Source organism: Quercus lobata, chromosome 9 (genome assembly GCF_001633185.2).
Source record: "Quercus lobata isolate SW786 chromosome 9, ValleyOak3.0 Primary Assembly, whole genome shotgun sequence".
In the NCBI taxonomy this organism is placed as follows: Eukaryota; Viridiplantae; Streptophyta; class Magnoliopsida; order Fagales; family Fagaceae; genus Quercus; species Quercus lobata.
Genome location: NC_044912.1, coordinates 37,389,278 through 37,408,914, shown reverse-complemented (window position 1 = coordinate 37,408,914; position 19,637 = coordinate 37,389,278). Strand labels below are relative to the sequence as shown.

Below are 19,637 nucleotides of genomic sequence, written 5' to 3'. Positions count from 1 at the left end.
CATTAAATATATAATTTGATATATAATACCAACTAAATTAATGTTAATTTCATATAGAAAATTGAATATCATAGTTGAACTATAAATTTTAATAAAAATATATTATAATTAAAAAAGATACTTTATTCTGGACGTATGATGATGCATAATTAAGTAAAGTTGTAATATAATTTTTAATTTTATATATTGTTTGAGAGAGAGAGATAGAGAGATTTGGTGTGTGACTTTGTAGGATTTTGGTTTACAAAATTTAATGTATCATGTAAACTCATTTATGGTGATGTCATTAAATGGAAGATGTTTAGAAAAATAACATCATACCTATTATACAAAAAACATTATTATAAAATGCCATACAATGTCGATTTGTTTAAGCATTTTCCATTAACCTTCACACTCAACGTGATTATAGTTTGAATTGAAATTTATTGTGAACATATAGGATTTAATTTGAAACCACCTATAAATTATAAGCTTAAAGGTGTAAATTACTAAAAGGAACTAGAAAATGTTTAATCCTTTGTTTTTATTTATTTATGGGTAATCTCCCTTGTTTGACCTAAAACATTTAAAAAAAATTATACTTATAAAAAAAACATTTTTCAAAAACTATTTTTCTTGTATTAGGTGAGATTTTGGTTAGGCTGGTAAATGAGTCGAATTTTTTCAAGTATTGAATGTTCAAGCTCAGCTTGACAACAAATGTAAAATGTTCAAACTTGGCTTGAGTTTGAGCTTTTTTTTTTTTTTTTGGTAGAAAAGGAATTTCATTAAAACTAAGAAAATAACACAGAAGAAGATCAACGTCTTATAGAATACAATCCATTCAAATCATGACTAAAGCTACTCTCTAGCTCCACAGGGGGGTTATCATAGACCAGAAAATCATCAGTCTGCGTGGCACCTATCCTAGCAAGCCCATCAGCGCATTTGTTTGATTCACGGTAACAGTGCTTGAACTGAATGTGGTTGAACCTGGTAGCCAAGAACTTACAATCATCCATGAGGGGAGACGAAGGAAGGTCTACATGCTGATTGGTAGATAGCGCATCCACAATGACCTTAGCATCAAGTTCCACTTCCACATCAAGATGGTTCTTCAATAGACAGGTGAAGCCCATCCCTTAAAGCCCACAACTCTGCCACATAGCTAGTAATACTCCCAATTTTCCTAGAAAACCCAAGCACCCAGTTCCCTTGATCATCCCAGTTTGAGCTTGACTTGGCTTGACTTGATCCATTAGTCAAAATGAGCTCAAGCTCAAACTCAAGGTTCAAATCAAGCTTTTGAGTTCAAGATCCAATAGAAGTACATTATCAAGCTCATATTAAGTAATCAAGTCATTTAGGTTTAGGAGTAGTTTTTAGGTACTCCCGGAGCACGGTAGTAAATGGTGTTCATTCCTTTCACATTCATAGTGTGGTCCACTATAAATATGAGAGAAGGAAACACCATTTCTCTATACTCCAAGAGTACCTAAGTATTTTCCTTGGTTTAAATATGTGGTCCTAACTCCTAATTAATTAAAGACTTAGTAAGAAATGAGTTTATTTTTCAAGATCATATCGAATTTATTACCGAACTTTTTATTTTTTATAAGATTTATTTCCAAGCTCTATAAAACAACTTAAGCTCATCTTGTTTTTTAACAAGCTTTATTGTTTATGAGCCTGTTCATGAACAATTTTTTTTTTCTTTTGCTTGGATTTGGTTTGTTTATTAAACAAACCTAAACAAATTAAGGTTTAAACTTGGTTTGTTTATAGACCAACAAAAATGAGTGAGGTTTTTATTTAGTCATTTACAACCCTAATCTTGGTTGATTCTAAAAATAAAAATTTTAAAAAAAGTGGGAGTTTGGTTTGGGCGGCTGAAAAGCAGTCAAAGCAAAAATAAACAAAATAATTTTATACGTTGATATTTATTTTATTTTTTATTTTGCTTATATATGTAAAATGAACAAAAAAAAAAAAGGGAAAAAAGAAATTGAAACCAAACCCCAAAAAAAAAATCAAATCAAAAAGAGAAAAATGAAAATAAAAAATCGAAAAGACATGATGGGGTACTAGAATAAAGTAGAATAGATTTAGAAACAAAGGTTGTTACTTATGGGTTTTTTGAAGGATGCCAGTAGAATTGTGAACGGAGTGTCGTTAATCGCCAAGGAATTTGCTAAGGATTCTCAAGCTTTCGAAGCCGCCAAGAATGGCGATCTCCAAAATCTAATCAAGAAAGCCGTTGTATCCGCCACTGACCTATCTGGTCTCACCAAGGGCAGGGTCCGCCACCTCCCTAACCCTACCTCCTCCTCCTCCTCCTCCTCCAAACTCGATTCTGTTGTTTACTTCGACACCACCTCTGACAATTCTTCCTCAGACCCAACACAGCATCAACAAAAACAAGAAGGAGTACCGTCGGTTATTGACAGTGATGGTATTAGTATTACTAATGATAATAATAATGATAATGGCAATGTAAGGGAAGCTTCTGTAGCGGAGGATTTGGATGTCAGAGATGGGTTGGTCAAAGAATGTGAGCCTCACAAGGAAGATGCCAAAATGGAAGTGGTGCCATTCAAGAGGAGGAAACCCAGGGAAAGGAGAGTTCCTACCACCCCATTTTCCAGAGCTCTTGGGTCAGTGCTCTTTTTCTTTTTAATGCTTTTTTATTTGTATTCTACGATTCTATGGCTTTTTGTATATTCAGAGTAGAGCGAGAAAGAGTTACTTGGAATGGAAAACCAAAAAGAACATTTGGAGAAGTGATAGAAACTAGAAAATGACATGTTAAGTAGAAAAGTAATAGAGACTATGACTTTGGATATAATAGAATGGCGCGCGAGGTAGACCTGACTAATCTATTGAGGACCCATAGTGAACTTCAAGATTTGGAACTAAAGCTTGGTTGTTGTATGATTTTTGCAAATTCCTGACTTAACCAAAAAAAAAAATCAAAATCAAAATCTGAAACTTTGATGTTTAACTGATGAAAAAAAAGGTTTGCTGGTCTTGGAGCTGGTCTTGCCTGGGGAACGGTTCAGGAATCAGCGAAGAGGCTTGTTTATGGGACACCACCTTCGCAAGACAAGAAGAGTGCACTGTCTCCATTCCTGTCTGAGAAAAATGCAGAGCGTCTGGCCCTTGCGCTTTGCAGAATGCGTGGAGCTGCACTTAAAATTGGCCAGATGTTGAGTATACAGGATGAATCCCTTGTCCCTGCTCCGGTATTCTAATTCTTGTCTCTCTCTTTTCGATGTATGTATTGGACAAATTAAATGACTGTGTCTTAATGTGTGCGTAGAATATTAACGAAGAAAAAGGAATTACTTCATCCATTGTAAGCTAAAATGATGGCTTTAGAATTGGTTGTGCTATAATAAGATTTAATTTTTGAAGATTACTGTTACATGAATAAATGCTAGGTTCCTATGCAAACGATGGGATGTCAGTTGTTTTAATTTTACTAGGATATAGGTCTGGTATCAAACCTATCCCATCTAGACTAGGCTATGGAGGCTTCTGCTAAAAAATGGTGACTATGATCATTGTCAAACCAATTACATTCATACTGGGGAGCTTTATTTGTACTGATTATGTTTTATTTTGTTGCCCACAAAGCTTAGAGTTTGTACTTTTTTAAAAAATAAAATACAAAATAAGTGTTTTGCTATGTTTTCTTTTTTCGCATCTTTCAATTCCATGTAGATCTTGGCTGCTCTGGATATTGTCCGACAAGGTGCAGATGTGATGCCAAGGAGCCAGCTTAATCAAGTTTTGGATGCAGAGTTAGGTCCTGACTGGTCATCAAAATTGATTAGTTTTGATTATGAACCAATCGCTGCTGCAAGCATAGGCCAGGTGATGAGAGACATAGTACATTTATCAGTACTATTTTTTCACTGAATGCTACCCTTCAATAACCATCCCATGTATAGTGTCATCCAACCACCTTTGAAACAGGAAAAGGAACAAAGATGGTGGATGATGGGTATCAACAGTTCTCATCTAATTCTATACTGTTCAGAATGTTTCTGCTCTTGGCCTCACAGTTTTATAACAATTGTAGGTGCATGGGGCTGTCACAAAGGATGGTATGCAAGTGGCAATGAAAATTCAGTACCCTGGTGTTGCGAATAGCATTGACAGTGACATAGAGAACGTGAGACTTCTTTTAGATTATACAAATCTAATTCCAAAAGGACTTTATCTTGACAGAGCTATGAAGGTTTGTAATCTATCTGCACTTATATGTATATGAATGTCTTTATTGTTTTATTCCAAGTGCGGTTCAGCCTTCAACACCATATTCATGAGCATGCAAACTTCTGAGAGGCTCAAACAACTTAGTATTCTTCATAAAGCCCAGTTATCTTGTCTTTTCCTGCTGACCCCTTGAGTCTTTAAAGTCACCAACAAAGTTCATGGCATATTATGATTATATTTATCTACCTACAAAATCTTAGCACTCTGCTACACCAGCTCTCAGTACAGTATACACTCTTTTGTTCCATACCATTCCCTCTCTTTTGCCACATGAGTTCGACACTTAGGGTATATTTGGTACACTGAATGAGGATTACGACAGGAATTGTAATCTTTATTACTAGTAATAAAGTGTATTGTAATGTAATAACTAAACTTATTCATTAGTTTGGTTGTAAGTTATAACATTATAATGAAACTTAACATTTATTTTAGGAAATATCTTACTCATACAATCATATCTCCTTAAAAATTGTTTTTTTAAAATTTAAGAGAGATATGTGTTATTTTTTATGAATTTTTATTTTTATAATTGGTAGATGTATATAGAAAGTTTGTTTATTTGGAAATATATTAAGTTTTGAAATTATTGCACTTACTAAGGAATAACTAATACAACCTTTAAAGAGGAATAGTTATTCCTCATTTTGAAGAATGACTATTCATAAGGAATGACTATTCCTTGTAATAAAAATATAACTAAACTAAAGAATACCTAAACCATAGGAATAACTATTACATTACAATACCTATCACAGTCTACTAAACATGCCCTTAGTCCTCTACTGAATGACATAGGATGGAGGTTGGTTCGTGGGGATGCTGGATGAAGCTAATAAAAATGAAGAATTATGTGTTGAACAGTTAAAAATCCATGCTTATGTTGGAATTTTTGTAGGTGGCTAAGGAAGAATTATCACGTGAATGTGACTATGAATTGGAGGCGGCAAATCAAAAACGGTTCCGTAATCTGCTGTCAGGCACAGAGGGGTTTTATGTTCCTTTGGTTGTGGACAATCTTTCAAGGAAGAAAGTCTTAACTACGGAGCTTGTTTCTGGTAATTATGTCATGTCCTTTATTTTATTTTCTTGCTTCAATTATGAGGTGTGTGCATTCTCAACTCAAAGCTTTATCAATGCTTCTCAATGGTCCAAACTCCAAGATGTATAAGAGCAAAAAAATTTAGCTTGAACCACTTAAAAATCCACTTATGGATTAAAATTCATAAACATGATTTATGACTCCACAAAGTATTTATTTACTTTCTATTCAAAGTTGTGCGTCACTTTTGGCCTATTATCTTGATTGGGAGTGTTTATAAACTGTTAGCAGCAAAGGTGTTGGCTAACAGTCTGAGTTGGTGCTAGATAGTTTAATTTCAGGATCTCAAAATGCATTTGTGGGAGGGAGGCAGATTCTGGACTCTATCCTCATCACCAGCGAATGTTTAGATAGTTGTATCAAAAGAGGACTACCAGACATTATTTGCAAACTAGATAATGAAAATGCCTAAGATCATGCCATTTGATAGAGAGAATGAGCTTTGGTGATAGGTGTAGACTTTGGATTTATTTTTATGCGACTACATACCTTTTTCAATACTGTTAAATGACTCGCCAACAGTGTTTTTCAACTGCTTCAGGGGTCTATGGCAAAGTAATACTTTGCCTTTTATTTTGGTTATGGAGGTACTAACTAGAATGTTGAGATCTAAGGATGGGAGATTCATCTCTGAGTTTGAGGTTGGAATTGATACTAACAACAAACTTATGGTTTCTCATTTACCATTTGCAAATGATACTAGTTTGCTTTGTGATGCAAACATGGAGTAGATCCTTTATGTTAGAATGGTTCTAATTCGTTTTGAAGTTGTGATAGGATTGAAAGTCAGTATGAGCAAACACGAAATCGTTCTAGTATGGGAGGTGGGTCACATCAATGAAATGGTTAAATCCTTGTGTGTAAAGTTAATGGCATACCAATGAATCACCTTGGTGTGCCTTTGGGTTTGTCCTTGAAGGCAAGAACTGCGTGGAACCGCATCTTGGAGAAAAGGAAGTGTAATTTTGGGGTGGAAGTGGTTGAAATTGCCAAAAAGGGGGAGGTTGACATTACTAAAAAGTATTCCTTCCAATTCGACATGATTCCCACGTTTGTAGCTAATAGATTAGAGAATTTATAGAGGGAATTTTCTTTGGAATGGAGGCAGTGATGGATTTAAATTTCATCTTCTGAACTGGATTACTGTGTGCTCTCCTATTGGTAATGTAGCATTAATGGTATGCCAATTGGGCACGTTTAATCGTGCCTTGTTAGGTAAGTGGATTTGGTGGTAGGGGCTGAAGATACTCATTTGTGGAGATGGTGATTTTGATGAAATATGGGGAAGCATGGCGTAAATGGTCAATGAAGATGATACAAAGTGCTTGCGGATGCAGCTTATGGAGGGGAATAAGAGCGGGTTGGGATAGAGTTATGAAGTTTATGAAATTTGATGTAGGGAATGGAAAAAGAGTGAAGTTTTGGCATGATTAATGGTGTACTAATTATTCTTTAAAAGAAATATTTTTGAATTGTACATAATTTCATCAAACATGTATACTTCAGTTCATTCTAACTTAAGAGATCAAAATGAGGAGATGACAAGTTCCTGGGACATTGTATTCATTTGTGACTTTAAAGATCGGAAGTTGGAATCAGAAGATTGGTTCTTTGACATTTTGTATTCCAGTCTCCCAAATAGCGAGGAACTGGACAGTATGAGTTGGAATTTGATGAGTAACCGACAGTTTGATGCTAGGTCATGTTATGTCACTTATGTGGCTTTGATAGGTTTTGGTGATGGGCTTTTCCCTTGGAAAAGCATTTGGTGTGTTAAGGCCCCAAAAAGAGTTAGCATCTCTATGTGGACCGTAGCATGGGGAAGATATCAACTTGTGACAATCTCATGAAAAAAGGAATTCTATGACAGAATGGTGTTGCATGTGTAGGAGTAGTGGTGAATTTGTGGATCATCTGTTGCTGCATATGTGACAGCATATGAATTATGGAATTTTACTTTCTCTATTTTTGGCCTTGTGGGTCCATTGGTTAATGCCAAAAACTGTGTTTGAGCTCCTAAGTTGATGGAGGAATTGGTTTGGTAAATACTCCTCTAGTGTTTGGAATTTCACCCCCTTATGTTTAATGTGGACAGTATGGGAGAGAGGAACCGGCATACCTTTGAAGATGTAGGACTTTGGTTGTTCATTTAAAATTGTCTTTTGTAAGAAATTTGTACAAGGGCTCATATAATGTGGGACTTTATTGATTTTATTGACTCTTTTTCCTTTTAACTGTAATTTACATTTTTTTTTTTCAATTCTTTACTACTATCCCCTTAAGAAGGGGTAATCATCAATAAAATTTGTTAATTATCAAAAAAATCATACTCTTATGTTGCTGACAAATGTGTTTTATGATTTGTGGAGTTCAAATACATGAGATTGATGTTCACTTGTTACAGAAATTCTAATTGATAAAAAAAAGTAAAGAAATGAATCTTTTTATCATTGGTTGAGTTTGAATACATGAGATTGATTTTCCATTGTTTCAGGAATTCCGATTGATAAAGTGGCATTACTAGACCAGAAAACTCGTAATTATATTGGGGAAAAGTTGCTGGAGCTTACTTTGATGGAGTTGTTTGTGTTCCGTTTCATGCAGGCATGTTCCTTTCTAGGTTTCTGATAAAGTTTTCTTTAGTTTTTGTCTTTGTTGTTCTTCCCCTCCCCCTCCCTCTTATATTCTGTATGTGTTTCTGTAACTTAGTTCCATATGCATCTATTTTACTTCACTTTCAGGAGTGGCTTTGGCATTTGCTATCAATTACCGAGATTGTTCATAGCTATGCTGGCTAATGTTAATCTGAAAATGAGACTCCATTCATATAGTTTGGAGTTCTTGGATTGTATAATGTAATATAATTAAGTGCGAGGCCAAGACTAGGAGGAAAACCTAGTTACATTGCCTCCCCCCCCCCCCCTTCTCTTAATTAGGGCCCTAGGATTTATAATTTCCTTATGTATATTGAACCTTTTGAGGCAATCAGAAATTCTGGGGGTCAACTCTGATTGGTCTATAAAAGCAGAAGGCTGTGTTGTTGTCAGTGATGTCGAAATGGCCTGATCAGTTACAGGTTTGAAATCACTGTTCCAATGGAAAGCACTGGTGGACACAGAAGACATAGAGTGAAGTATTTGGAAGCTTTTGCCTCACGAAAAATGGGGAAGACCTGTCTTTTGGGAAGTCAACAATATATCCCTAAATTGGTTTGAATATATAAGGACAATTTGGTCGAATTAAATGCTGGTGCCTAGTTAATTTTAATCAAGGGGTGGGAACTTCAACTGGCCTGATTAAATAAGAAAAAAAAATGTAAATTTGATTGATTTGGATTATTAGGTTTTGGAGCCCTAGTCAAACCAATGGGTGCTACTTATGTTGCTATGATGGAGAATCTATGGACCATCTTTACTCCATAGTATGTTCGCTCATGCTTTATGGAGTGAAGTTTTTTAGGTGTTTGGGATCCAATGAGTGATATCGAAGACGGTTAGTTCTCTTCTTTTTGCATGGAGGAATTGGTTTGGGAAGCACCATTCCACTACCTGGAATATGGTTCCAGCATGTCTGATGTGGTTAGTTTGGCAGGAACGTAATACTCGTTCCTTTGAAGATAAGGAGAGACCTTTACTCCTTTAGATCTCTTAAAATCTCTTTTATTTGTTACTTTGTTTCAGTGGGCTTGGATTTGGGGGTTTACGCAATGTCTTTCCATTCCTGAGTTTTTAAGCATTCTGTTAGCTTTAGCTCTTGAGTTTCATGTTCAGAGTGTTCATCATCATTAGCACGATGTTCATTTCATTCAATATAAAGTCTTATCACCTATCAACAAAGAAAAGAAAAAAAGCCCTAGTCAAACCAGACTTGTAAAGAACAAGAATGGGTCCTGGTGACTAGACACTTACAGCTAAGGGAGGTTTCCACCGGAGAGAATGGAATTCTAGGACGTTTATAAGAGTGGAGACTTAAGTGCTTCAATTGTGACCATTATTTTTAACATCCTTATTTGAATGGCCGAGGGATATTGGGAATCTTCCTTGTTCTTTGATTTTTAGCTCTTTGTAAATTTAGATGGTAATTCCTTTGTTGGGCTCTTGTTTGCTTCCCGTTTTCTAGGGTTCTGTCTTTGTTGTCTTTGAATGAAAATTTACTATTTGTATAAAAAAAATTTAAAAGGAAATTTTCTGTAATTCAATCCTTAATAATATCAACATGAAGGCATCTGTTTTCCTTGACTTGCATGGTTTCGTACGGCTAGTATGGTTGTTACTTCATTGTTTCTTTGCTATACTTCATTAACACTTTTTAAAAACTGCTGATTTTGGCCCCTAATTTGTGGTCTCTTTTTGTCTTTGCCTATGTTGTGGTTGATCTAGTGCAGACCGATCCTAATTGGAGTAATTTCTTGTATGATGAGGCGACAAAATTAATCAATCTCATTGACTTTGGAGCAGCTCGAGATTACCCTAAATGTTTTGTTGATGACTACTTAGGAATGGTGAGTTCTCTCTATTCTACACTTGGCTTACTTTTTGTTCTCAAATCTTTATCTGTGCTCATCTTCTCTTGCATGTCCCTTTACTGAGGTTCAAACTTTTGATTATTGGTTTCTCTTTCCTCAAAAAATTAATGTGATTAACATTTATAACATTTTCCTTAATAATTTATCTAGAAACATTCCATAGTATAGTGAGAGGGAGAAACATTAATATGTTGTGTGTGTAGTCATTGCTGATGCAGACTTTGTTTGTTTGGTCTTGGGTTTGGGGTTTTACGCAATGTACATCTATTTTTATTTCTTACACTGTTAGAATTTCTAATTTATATGATTATAACCGCTTTAAGTACTCTGTGTTCATCATCTTGAACATATAGTACTTCTCTTTTTCAATAAAATTTTAGATTACTTATCAAAAAAAAGAAAAAGAGAGGGAGAAACAGTAATAAGTATACAGGCGCACTTCTCTGCAAAGGAATCCATTGAAGTTAATAGGGCACTAAGGGTCTCTTTGGATACCGCTTATTGCTGAAAACTAAAAATTGAAAACACTGTAACAAAATAATTTTTAAATGTGTAAATAGTGCCATAGGACCTAGTTTTAAAGAAAAAGTTGCTGAATGAAGGTACTTGTGAGTCCCATGAACAATGCACGGACCCACCAAAAAAAAAAAAAAAACGCTTTCGTTGGGAAATGCACAAAACGCGCTTCCCAAACGAAGGCTAAGCATTCTCCTTTATCCCTTAATAGCAATGATTCCAGATTTTTTTTTGTTGGTTGCACATGTATAATTTTCTTTTGTGAATCTTTAGCAGCCCCAATCAATTAGGATTAGGACTTTGTTGAACTGACTCTGTGTATATGCGTGTGTATGCGCGTGTGTGTATGCGCATGTGTTTGTGTGAAGGCATGTGCATTTAAAATTGTTTTACGTGGTCTTCAATAATTCATTTTATCTATCTAAAAGTGGAATTGTCATAAATAATCACAATGTCTTAATAGCTAGTACGTAATTAGTCCGTGTCCTAATGGATAGGACATGAATGTTGTTTTTAAAAATCTGTCTCTCACCCTCCATGACAAATCCCTTTTCTAGAGCCTTAGGGAACTACAGAGGGTTCCACCTTGGTTGTATTAGGATAAAGTAAAAATTAGCAAGATAGGTTCATGCTGGCAAGTAGGGGCACTAGAGGAGCAAGTAGGGGCACTAGAGGGCTCCTCTAGTCCTCTAGTGCCCCTACTTGGCAGGAAATCATGGCACCCACCCTCATGTGAGAGGGGGGCAGATACTGTCTGGCAATCCCAATACTATCTCGTACATGGCTCTGAGAAATTTGGTGATATTTCATAGTGAGCCAAGTCAGATTGGCAGCCATTCTTACACTAACATCATACCTTGATTGACTGCAATAGAATCCATAAAGTTAATGCTAGATAGTTGGATTAACAATGCTGCTTCTAACTTCGATTCAATTATGGTGGTCTGCCTTAAGGATGTGATAAAATGATATCTCAAAACTTACGTTGGAAGCAAGGTGAGTTTTGCCAACTTATGTTTAGATACCATATCTTTTGTGTTCCTAGCTCCATTTTCCTGAATTCTTCATGTTTGTGTTTGATCAGGTAATTGCATGTGCCAACAGTGATGCAGATGCAGTCATCGAGATGTCAAAAAGACTTGGGTTTCTCACAGGAATGGAGTCGGACATAATGTTAGATGCCCATGTTCAAGCCGGTTTTATTGTGGGATTGCCTTTCGCAAAACCTGGTGGGTATGACTTCCGTTCCACCAATATTACCCAGGGTGTCTCAAACCTTGGGGCGACAATGCTTAAGCACAGGCTGACGCCACCACCCGATGAAGTGTACAGTCTTCATCGGAAACTTTCAGGCGCTTTCTTGGCTTGTGTCAAGCTTGGGGCTGTTGTACCATGTAGGGAAGTATTGCTTAAAATTTATGAGCAATATCAATTTGGTGAAGAAGATGGTGAGATCTTGTCAAGTGGCCAAAGTTCTTCATAGGCTTATGAACATTTTTTCTTCCCTTTATATTGTATTATTCATTTATATGTAATAATTCTTGGATGGACTTATGCTTTGTGAGCATCCCAAAAGAACGTTTTTGTTACTCCAAAAAATGGAGGAGAGAGGTTGTAGAAGTTCACCCATAGCGATAAATTTTTGCTAGAATAAGAGCAAGACAGGTCATTTTTAAAGTTACCATAATTCTTTTCAATTATGTGGCTATTTGGCAAAGATTATTTTTACCAACTTATTTTACTATTCAACTTATTTTTAGTACTATTCATACGTTTCACTGTATTATTTTAGCTAATTTTTACCTTTATTTACAGTATTTTTAGCAAAAAGTTCTCAGTTTCAACAAAATAAGCAAATTCTAAATAGTCAATGTATGAGGAAATTACTTGAAGTACAAAATTTAGGTACAGTACTTTAGGTGTTATTCTTTAGGTTCCTCTCTTAAGATTCAGTCATATAACTACTTAATTAAAAAATACACTTCCATCCCAAGAGAAAATATTCAGATAACAAAATTTTAAAATGAGAATCTAAGAAATAATATCTAAGTTTTGCTCTTGTTAAAAGTATACCAACGTGTACTACTTGCACGTGGATAATTTTATCATAATAATAATATATGGCTTTGTGAAATTGTGACTGATAGGTTCACCTTTAACACACACACAAAGAGAGATACTTGTGAATCTACGCCTCTCTCTAAGAGTGGGTTTGGATAGCAATGCGTTTGCGTTGTTGTCTGCATTTCCTTGGGTGGGTTTGTGCACTGTTCAGGAAATCTACAAGTACCTATTTCAGCAAATATAACTTCTAACTTGGGTCCTATGATACTATTCATACATTTAAAAATTATTTTGTTATAGTATTTTTAGTTTTCAATTTTCAGCAATAAACGGTATCCAAACATACATTAAACTGAGTCAATTTGACCATTATATTTATTAGTCACTGTACCGATTAAAGTGCACTAATTTCACGTGGATGAGATATGGGTTTGTGAATTGAGACAGCTAGCTTCACCTTTATACACGCAAAGAGAGAAAGATTCTCCAATAAATGGTTTATTTTTTGGGTTGCCTAAAAATAGAGAAAGAAGAAACGTAATGGGCCTAATGGCGAATGGATTTTTTTTTTTGGGTAACTCGCTCAGAAAAAGTTGTGAAGACTGATCACTAAGAGTAAGCAAAAAAAGAATATTCAGTAATAAATATGAAAGCGGTGTTATAACAAATATAACTCATTACTTTTAACGTGTGAAAAATCTTGGTTCTTTAACATATTTCTTTGAATTAATTGATAGAGCTTGCTCAGTGAATAGAGAATCGGTATGGCATATAAGTGCATGACAAAATTGTTGGAAAAAAATAGTTTTGCATCTCATACGAAACAAGCTGTGAAAGCAACACAAAAATTTACTTCATTTATGAGAGATAACATATATCCTTGAATTCTAAAATAAAGAAGAGAAAGCGTAGCTTGGTGTAGTGAAATTCAAGAACAAGACTTGAGAAGACCTTCGATCTTCATCCCAATTCCACATGATGCTCAAGATGTGTGGTCTCTCAATCAATTCTTACGTATGTTCTTGTTCAATACGTACGTTTTAATTGCTTAGGTGGTTACTTTATTTAATAACTCTTATTAAATAAACAAATGATTATCTAATTGGGTTAGTCTTTTGGACCAGTCCAATTGGGTTTTAATATGTGGTTTGGGATGAAACTAAAGGGACAAATAAGGCTCCAGCTCTAATAGGCTTCGGGCTTATTTGTCAACTCTTGACAAGCCCAAAATTACCATTAATTATATAACAAGTATCGCTATAGAAATAAAATTGCACTTTAAGTTTTATTAATAAATTATATCTCAAGACTCTAATATGGTATCATTTGACCTCTCCATGAAATATCCATAGTGAACAAAGTCATAATAAATTGTCACTTTGTATATAACTATTTTATTCCTTGAGTCACCGATTTAATCTTTTAGTCATTTATATTTATGAAATCTAATTTCATTAAATATAAATTTTATTAACTCTTTACTAAAGTAGCCAGCCTTGAATAACCAATTCTCATTAAACTTATCTCAATGGGATATTTCACGTCTCTATGGAAAGAAATTATGGATTCCATTTTGAAAATATGTGTTCCCTCAACACTACATGCGGTTACCCAACATACTGAGGTTTTGACCGTTAAATTAAATCTCACTATTGATATATCAAAATAACTTATATTTCATGATCGGGTTCACAATCCTCTTAGGATTGAGAGTTTATGAAAATAGAAATTATGAGATTTATTATTCATATGACAGTTCTTAATTAAATAATTAATCTTACAGCAATCCAATTCAATGTGTCTTACACACTTAAGACGCATCAATACATCAAGTAAAAGTCTTCACTTCCATGATCAAGACAAACCATTTTAGTTAATGTGTTATAGTCTTTGCAAATGAAATGTTCAGTTTCATCACCAACTACGAACAACATTTTTTAGTTTACAAGGAACTTGTAATTTATATCTTCTGTAACAAAATCACATACAATGCATCTCAAGAACTATGATAATGTCTAATTAGTTCATATACAAATAGTCTCATATAATTAAACAATTTAATTATAAAATGCCAATAAATTGGATTTTAGGGCACAAACCCTAACAAAAATCCCTAGTGACCATCACCGGAGTGGTGTCTCTAGTGACCCTACCATCACCGAAAAACGGATCTGTGGCTCTAGCTATCAAAATAATGGCTTCATTATCAGACCTCCAGCATCAGTTGACGGAAGACTTGGAATAGTAGCTCTAGCCATCGAACCTCTTGTGCCAGTCATCAAAACGACGGCTTCGGCCACTGGATCTTGGCATAGGCTGCCCAGCCCATCAAATTGGTTACCTAGCCACCAAATGGGGTAAGGGAAGCCACTGTTTATTTTTGTAAAATGTTTTACAATTTTTTATAAAGGATTTTACAGTTAACGAAATATATTTTACAAATTTGACCACATTTTTCCTGCAAACAAACACTTGAAAATAAGAAAATATTTTACTTCAAAACAAACGAAAACTAAAACTTAACAATTAATTAAACATATAGGGATAAGGATTAAGTTACACTTCATATAACTTTTCATACACCGCCTTATAACTTTAAATAATACTAAATGAAGGGTTATGCTTAATGGGTATGGCTTTTGTCCAGTGTTCTGTGACACTGGATTTGCTGCGATCATGACACACGTCTATTTTCAAACATGTGTTATGATTGCAGCGAGTCAAATGCACTGGAGGCACTAGACAGAAGCCACGCCCATATTTAATTATAAGCCTAACAAGTTTTTTGCAGGATGAGGCAATGCGTGACAGATTAGGTGTAAAAATTGTATCTAGGTAGTTTTGCTTGGCTCTCTGTCTATCTCAAGTTGTATTCTTATTATAAATGGTGTGCTGCTAAGTGAGTGTAGGGTGGTATAATTACTTCTCTATACTTGTAGGCAGTTGGGTTTGCAACTTGATGTTGCCGCTTGCTTGAGTTTAGGGGTGGCAAATGGGCGGGTTTGGGTGGGTTTGGGGTGCTCATAATTGGGTTGGGTATATAAAACCCATTTACCCATTAAAACTCATTTAACTAATTGCTTCTAACCCAAATCCAACCCAACCCAATTATTATGGGTAAACCCCAACTCACCTAATTACCCAATTATTAAAATTACCAAAATGCCACTAAAGTGAAAATGACAAAAGTATTTTAAAATCTTCAAAAATGATCAAAATACCCCTAAAACCCAAAAATTACCAAAATACCCCCAAAACCCAAAAAACGACTAAAATACCTCCGAAACCTAAAAATGACCAAAATATCCCAGAAACCCAAAAAATGACCAAAATACCCCTGAAACCTAAAAAATTATTAAAACACCCCTAAAACCTAAAAATTATCAAAATACCCTTGAAACACAAAAAATTACCAAAATACTCATGAAATCTAAAAAATGACCAAAATATCCCCGAAACCCAAAAAATGACCAAAATACTCCCAAAACCCAAAAAATTACCAAAATACACCCGAAACCCAAAAAATGACCAACATACCCCCGAAACCTAAAAATTACCAAAATACCCCTGAAACCTAAAAAAAGACCAAAATACACCCGAAATGCAAAAAATGACCAAAATACCATTGAAACCCAAAAAATGACCAAAATACCCCCTGAAACCCAAAAAAAGACCAAAATACCCCAAAAGCCCAAAAAATGACCAAAATACCCCAAAAACCTAAAAAATGACCAAAATACCCCCAAAACCTAAAAATTACCAAAATAAGAACCTAAAAAATGACCAAAATACCCCTGAAACCTAAAAATTACCAAAATAATCACAAAACCTACAAAATGACCAAATACCCCTAGGAATCCAAAAACTAGCCAAAATATCCCTAAAACCTAAAAATTACCAAAATACTCCCAAAACCTATAAAATGACCAAAATACGCCCGAAACCAAAAAATTACCAAAATACCCCCTAAAACATAAAAAATGATCAAAATACCCCTGAAACCCAAAAAATGACCAAAATACCCTCGAAACTTAAAAATGACCAAAATACCCCCTGATAGAGAAGCGGAAAATAATTCCATCTCCAGCTCGTCCAAAGGGCTCGTCCAGATCCTACAACGCAGGTCGATCCCAGAGTTTATCCAGAAGAAGAAGAAGAAGCGTCTATGAATAATAGCACCACTCCATAAACTGTCCTCCATGATAGACATGATCGTCCATTAGGTTCGTCCATGAACAATCATTAGATATCCTTGGACGAACCAAACCGTCCTACGCTAGACGGACGGAAGCTCAACACTTAGACTTTCAACAACTAAATCCACAACTATCTCAACAAACCCTTCGAATAAGTTAACTTCGATTAGCGGTTACAATTTTATATCCGTTGAGGTAGTTAACTCCGGAGTTGTTGGTTTCCACAAATCCTGGGACGGTTATTGGACAAGTAACCGTCCCAGGCCTCCTATATAAGGGACCGGTCTGAACCCGACAGAGGTAAGATTTTCACTCAGACAATTTTCCAAAATACTTGGACCTTCCTTCTCTACAAAACTAACTTTTCCATCGGAGGGGGTTCGACCGGTCTTCTCTGGTCTCCTCTTTGATTGCGTTTCCTTCCTTGCAGGCCATCAACCGTTTCGATAGCCCACCGAAGCCAGGCCATCCACCTTACTGATTCGGAGCGATATCAGTTGGCGCCGTCTGTGGGGAATAGCGAAGGTTGTTTTGCGACTTTCTTTTCCGCGACAAAGGGTTAGGATGGTCAGGACCAGGTCGAGGGCTACTAGCCCTGGCCGTCAGGGAAGCAGAGGCGCTTCAAGTGATCCCCAGCGTGATCGCCAATCTGCACCAGTCATGCAGACGTCATCCGTTCAGAATATGCAATCCATGGCGGCTGCAATGGCGGAATTGACTCGCCAAAACCAGGAGTTAAGGATGGAGATCAGTCAGAGAAGACAGACACGTGAGGAACACGCAGGACAGACACAAGGCCATGGTGACAGAGAGAATACTGAGGTTGGAAGCCAGTTTAGAGGCACCACTTCACGGGTAGTGCCACACTTGAAAGAGGAGATGGACCAAATGAAGAAAGTCATGGAGGAGATGAAGGAGAACATGAGGAGAACTAATCCTATAGAAGATTTGGTCCACAGAACAGATTCTCCTTTTACGGCTTCCATCAATGGCCACCCCTTACCATCAAAGTTCAAACTGCCTTCCCTGGACTCGTATGATGGGACGCGTGACCCCTTTGATCACATTGCAACATTCAAGACGACAATGCACCTCCAAGGGGTCCCTGATGAAATCATGTGTCGAGCCTTCCCTACTACCCTTAAAGGCCCGGCACGAGTTTGGTTCAGTAAAATCCCCCCAAGTTCCGTAAGTTCTTTCGAAGAGTTAAGCAAATTGTTTGTTAACAATTTCATCGGGGGACAGAGGCACAAGCGCTCTTCGTCCAGCTTACTGACCATAGAACAAGGGGAGAACGAAAGCCTGCGGTCATTCATCACTCGCTTCAACAGAGAAGCCCTTAGCGTGGACGAGGTGGACGACAAGCTTCTACTGGCAGCCTTCCACAATGGGATTAATTCGGATTTATTTATCCACAAGCTATACGAGAAGGAGCCTCAAACCATGGCCGAGCTCGTCCATTCGGCTCAGAACTTCATGAATGCAGAAGATGCAATCATAGCCAAGAAGAGGAAAAGAGCTGAGAGGATGGAAGCGCACCCAGCTCGACACTCAGAACAAGCCCCTCGTCCAAAGAAGGGACGGACGGAAGATAGGAAGGAACGAGATGGCAGGAAGACAGGTCCCATGGGAAGAAGCCAGAACTATACGCCCCTGAACGCTCCACTTAATCAGGTGCTCATGCAAATCAAAGACGATCCTTCTTTAAAATGGCCAGAGAAGATGAAAGGGGATCCCAACAAGCGCAATAAGAACAAATATTGTCGCTTTCACAGGGACCATGGGCATGACACGGATGAATGTTATGACCTAAAACAGCAAATTGAGAACCTTATCAGGCAAGGAAAGTTGAAGCACTTCGTTGGAAGGGATCGTACAGATGAGAAGCTGAAAGGCAAAATGGAGGAATCATCCCGGCCCCCACTTGGAGAGATAAGGATTATCGTTGGAGGGAACCCGATGGGGCAATCTTCCAAGTCGAAGAAGACGTATCTCAAAGCGGTACAAAATGTCCAGCTCTCTGGACGACCACCAAGGACGAGATTAATGGACGAGCCAACCATTTCCTTCACCGATGAAGATGCTGAGAGGATCCATCACCCGCACGACGATGCGATCGTCATTACACTGCTCATTGCAGATTATACAACCAGAAGAGTGTTAGTTGACAATGGAAGTTCAGCAGACATATTGTACTACCCCGCCTTCCAACAGATGAGGCTTGGACGAGATCAACTTCGTCCAGTATGCTCGCCGCTGATAGGATTTGGAGGAATGAAGGTGCAGCCCGTGGGTACCATTACATTACCAGTGGTGGTAGGGTCATACCCGCAACAGATAACCAAGGAAGTCAATTTCCTCGTGGTAGACTGTACTTCTTCATACAATGCCATCATTGGAAGACCCACTCTTAATAGTTGGAAGGCGATAACCTCGACCTACCATCTATCAGTCAAATTCCCTACGGAGTACGGGATAGGACAAGCACAAGGAGATCAGTTGGCAGCTAGAGAATGCTACTTAGCCATGATGGCTTTGGACGAACAGATGCAGACAATGAGCATCGAGGAGAGAAGAGTTATTGCAGAGCCCACGGAAGTGTTGGAAGATGTTCTTTTGCAAGAAGATGATCCTGAGAAATTTACCAGAATTGGAACAGGTATGAAGGAGAAGGCAAGAGAAGACCTCATCCAGTTCCTGAGAAAAAGTATCGACGTTTTTGCATGGAGTCATGACGACATGCCATGAATCGACCCAAGTGTGATCACTCATCGATTGAATGTATACCCCTTTTTTAAGCCTATCCGTCAGAAGAAGAGGGTATTCGCTCCCGAGAGGGACAAGGCAATCAAGGAAGAGGTTCAAAAACTAACCACGGCAAAGTTCATTAAGGAAGTCTATTACCCGGACTGGTTAGCCAATGTGGTGATGGTGAAGAAAGCTAATGGAAAGTGGAGAATGTGTGTAGACT

At 36.9% G+C, this 19,637-nt stretch overlaps 2 protein-coding genes across 2 annotated transcripts; both read left to right on the top strand.

The window, feature by feature from the left end:
• The first annotated feature begins 1,988 nt into the window (after nucleotides 1-1,988).
• On the top strand, nucleotides 1,989-12,135 carry LOC115960277 (protein ABC transporter 1, mitochondrial). The gene is made up of 8 exons (XM_031079074.1): nucleotides 1,989-2,636; nucleotides 2,999-3,224; nucleotides 3,706-3,858; nucleotides 4,067-4,225; nucleotides 5,162-5,321; nucleotides 7,860-7,969; nucleotides 9,750-9,866; nucleotides 11,491-12,135. The coding sequence occupies exons 1-8, from the start codon at nucleotides 2,110-2,112 to the stop codon at nucleotides 11,887-11,889; spliced, it is 1,851 nt and encodes a 616-aa protein (XP_030934934.1). The 5' UTR covers nucleotides 1,989-2,109; the 3' UTR covers nucleotides 11,890-12,135.
• Nucleotides 12,136-17,230: 5,095 nt separating this feature from the next.
• Nucleotides 17,231-19,414, top strand: LOC115961685. Its single transcript, XM_031080622.1, has 2 exons — nucleotides 17,231-18,121; nucleotides 18,341-19,414. The coding sequence occupies exons 1-2, from the start codon at nucleotides 17,231-17,233 to the stop codon at nucleotides 19,412-19,414; spliced, it is 1,965 nt and encodes a 654-aa protein (XP_030936482.1).
• The last annotated feature ends 223 nt before the right edge of the window (nucleotides 19,415-19,637 follow it).

Coding starts and splice junctions, on each gene's coding strand:
- LOC115960277 (XM_031079074.1), top strand. CDS start 2,110: ATGGGTTTTTTGAAGGATGCCAGTAGAATTGTGAACGGAGTGTCGTTA. Junction 2,637..2,998: donor CCATTTTCCAGAGCTCTTGG/GTCAGTGCTCTT, acceptor ATGAAAAAAAAG/GTTTGCTGGTCTTGGAGCTG. Junction 3,859..4,066: donor CTGCTGCAAGCATAGGCCAG/GTGATGAGAGAC, acceptor TAACAATTGTAG/GTGCATGGGGCTGTCACAAA.
- LOC115961685 (XM_031080622.1), top strand. CDS start 17,231: ATGGTCAGGACCAGGTCGAGGGCTACTAGCCCTGGCCGTCAGGGAAGC. Junction 18,122..18,340: donor CTCAAACCATGGCCGAGCTC/GTCCATTCGGCT, acceptor CCACTTAATCAG/GTGCTCATGCAAATCAAAGA.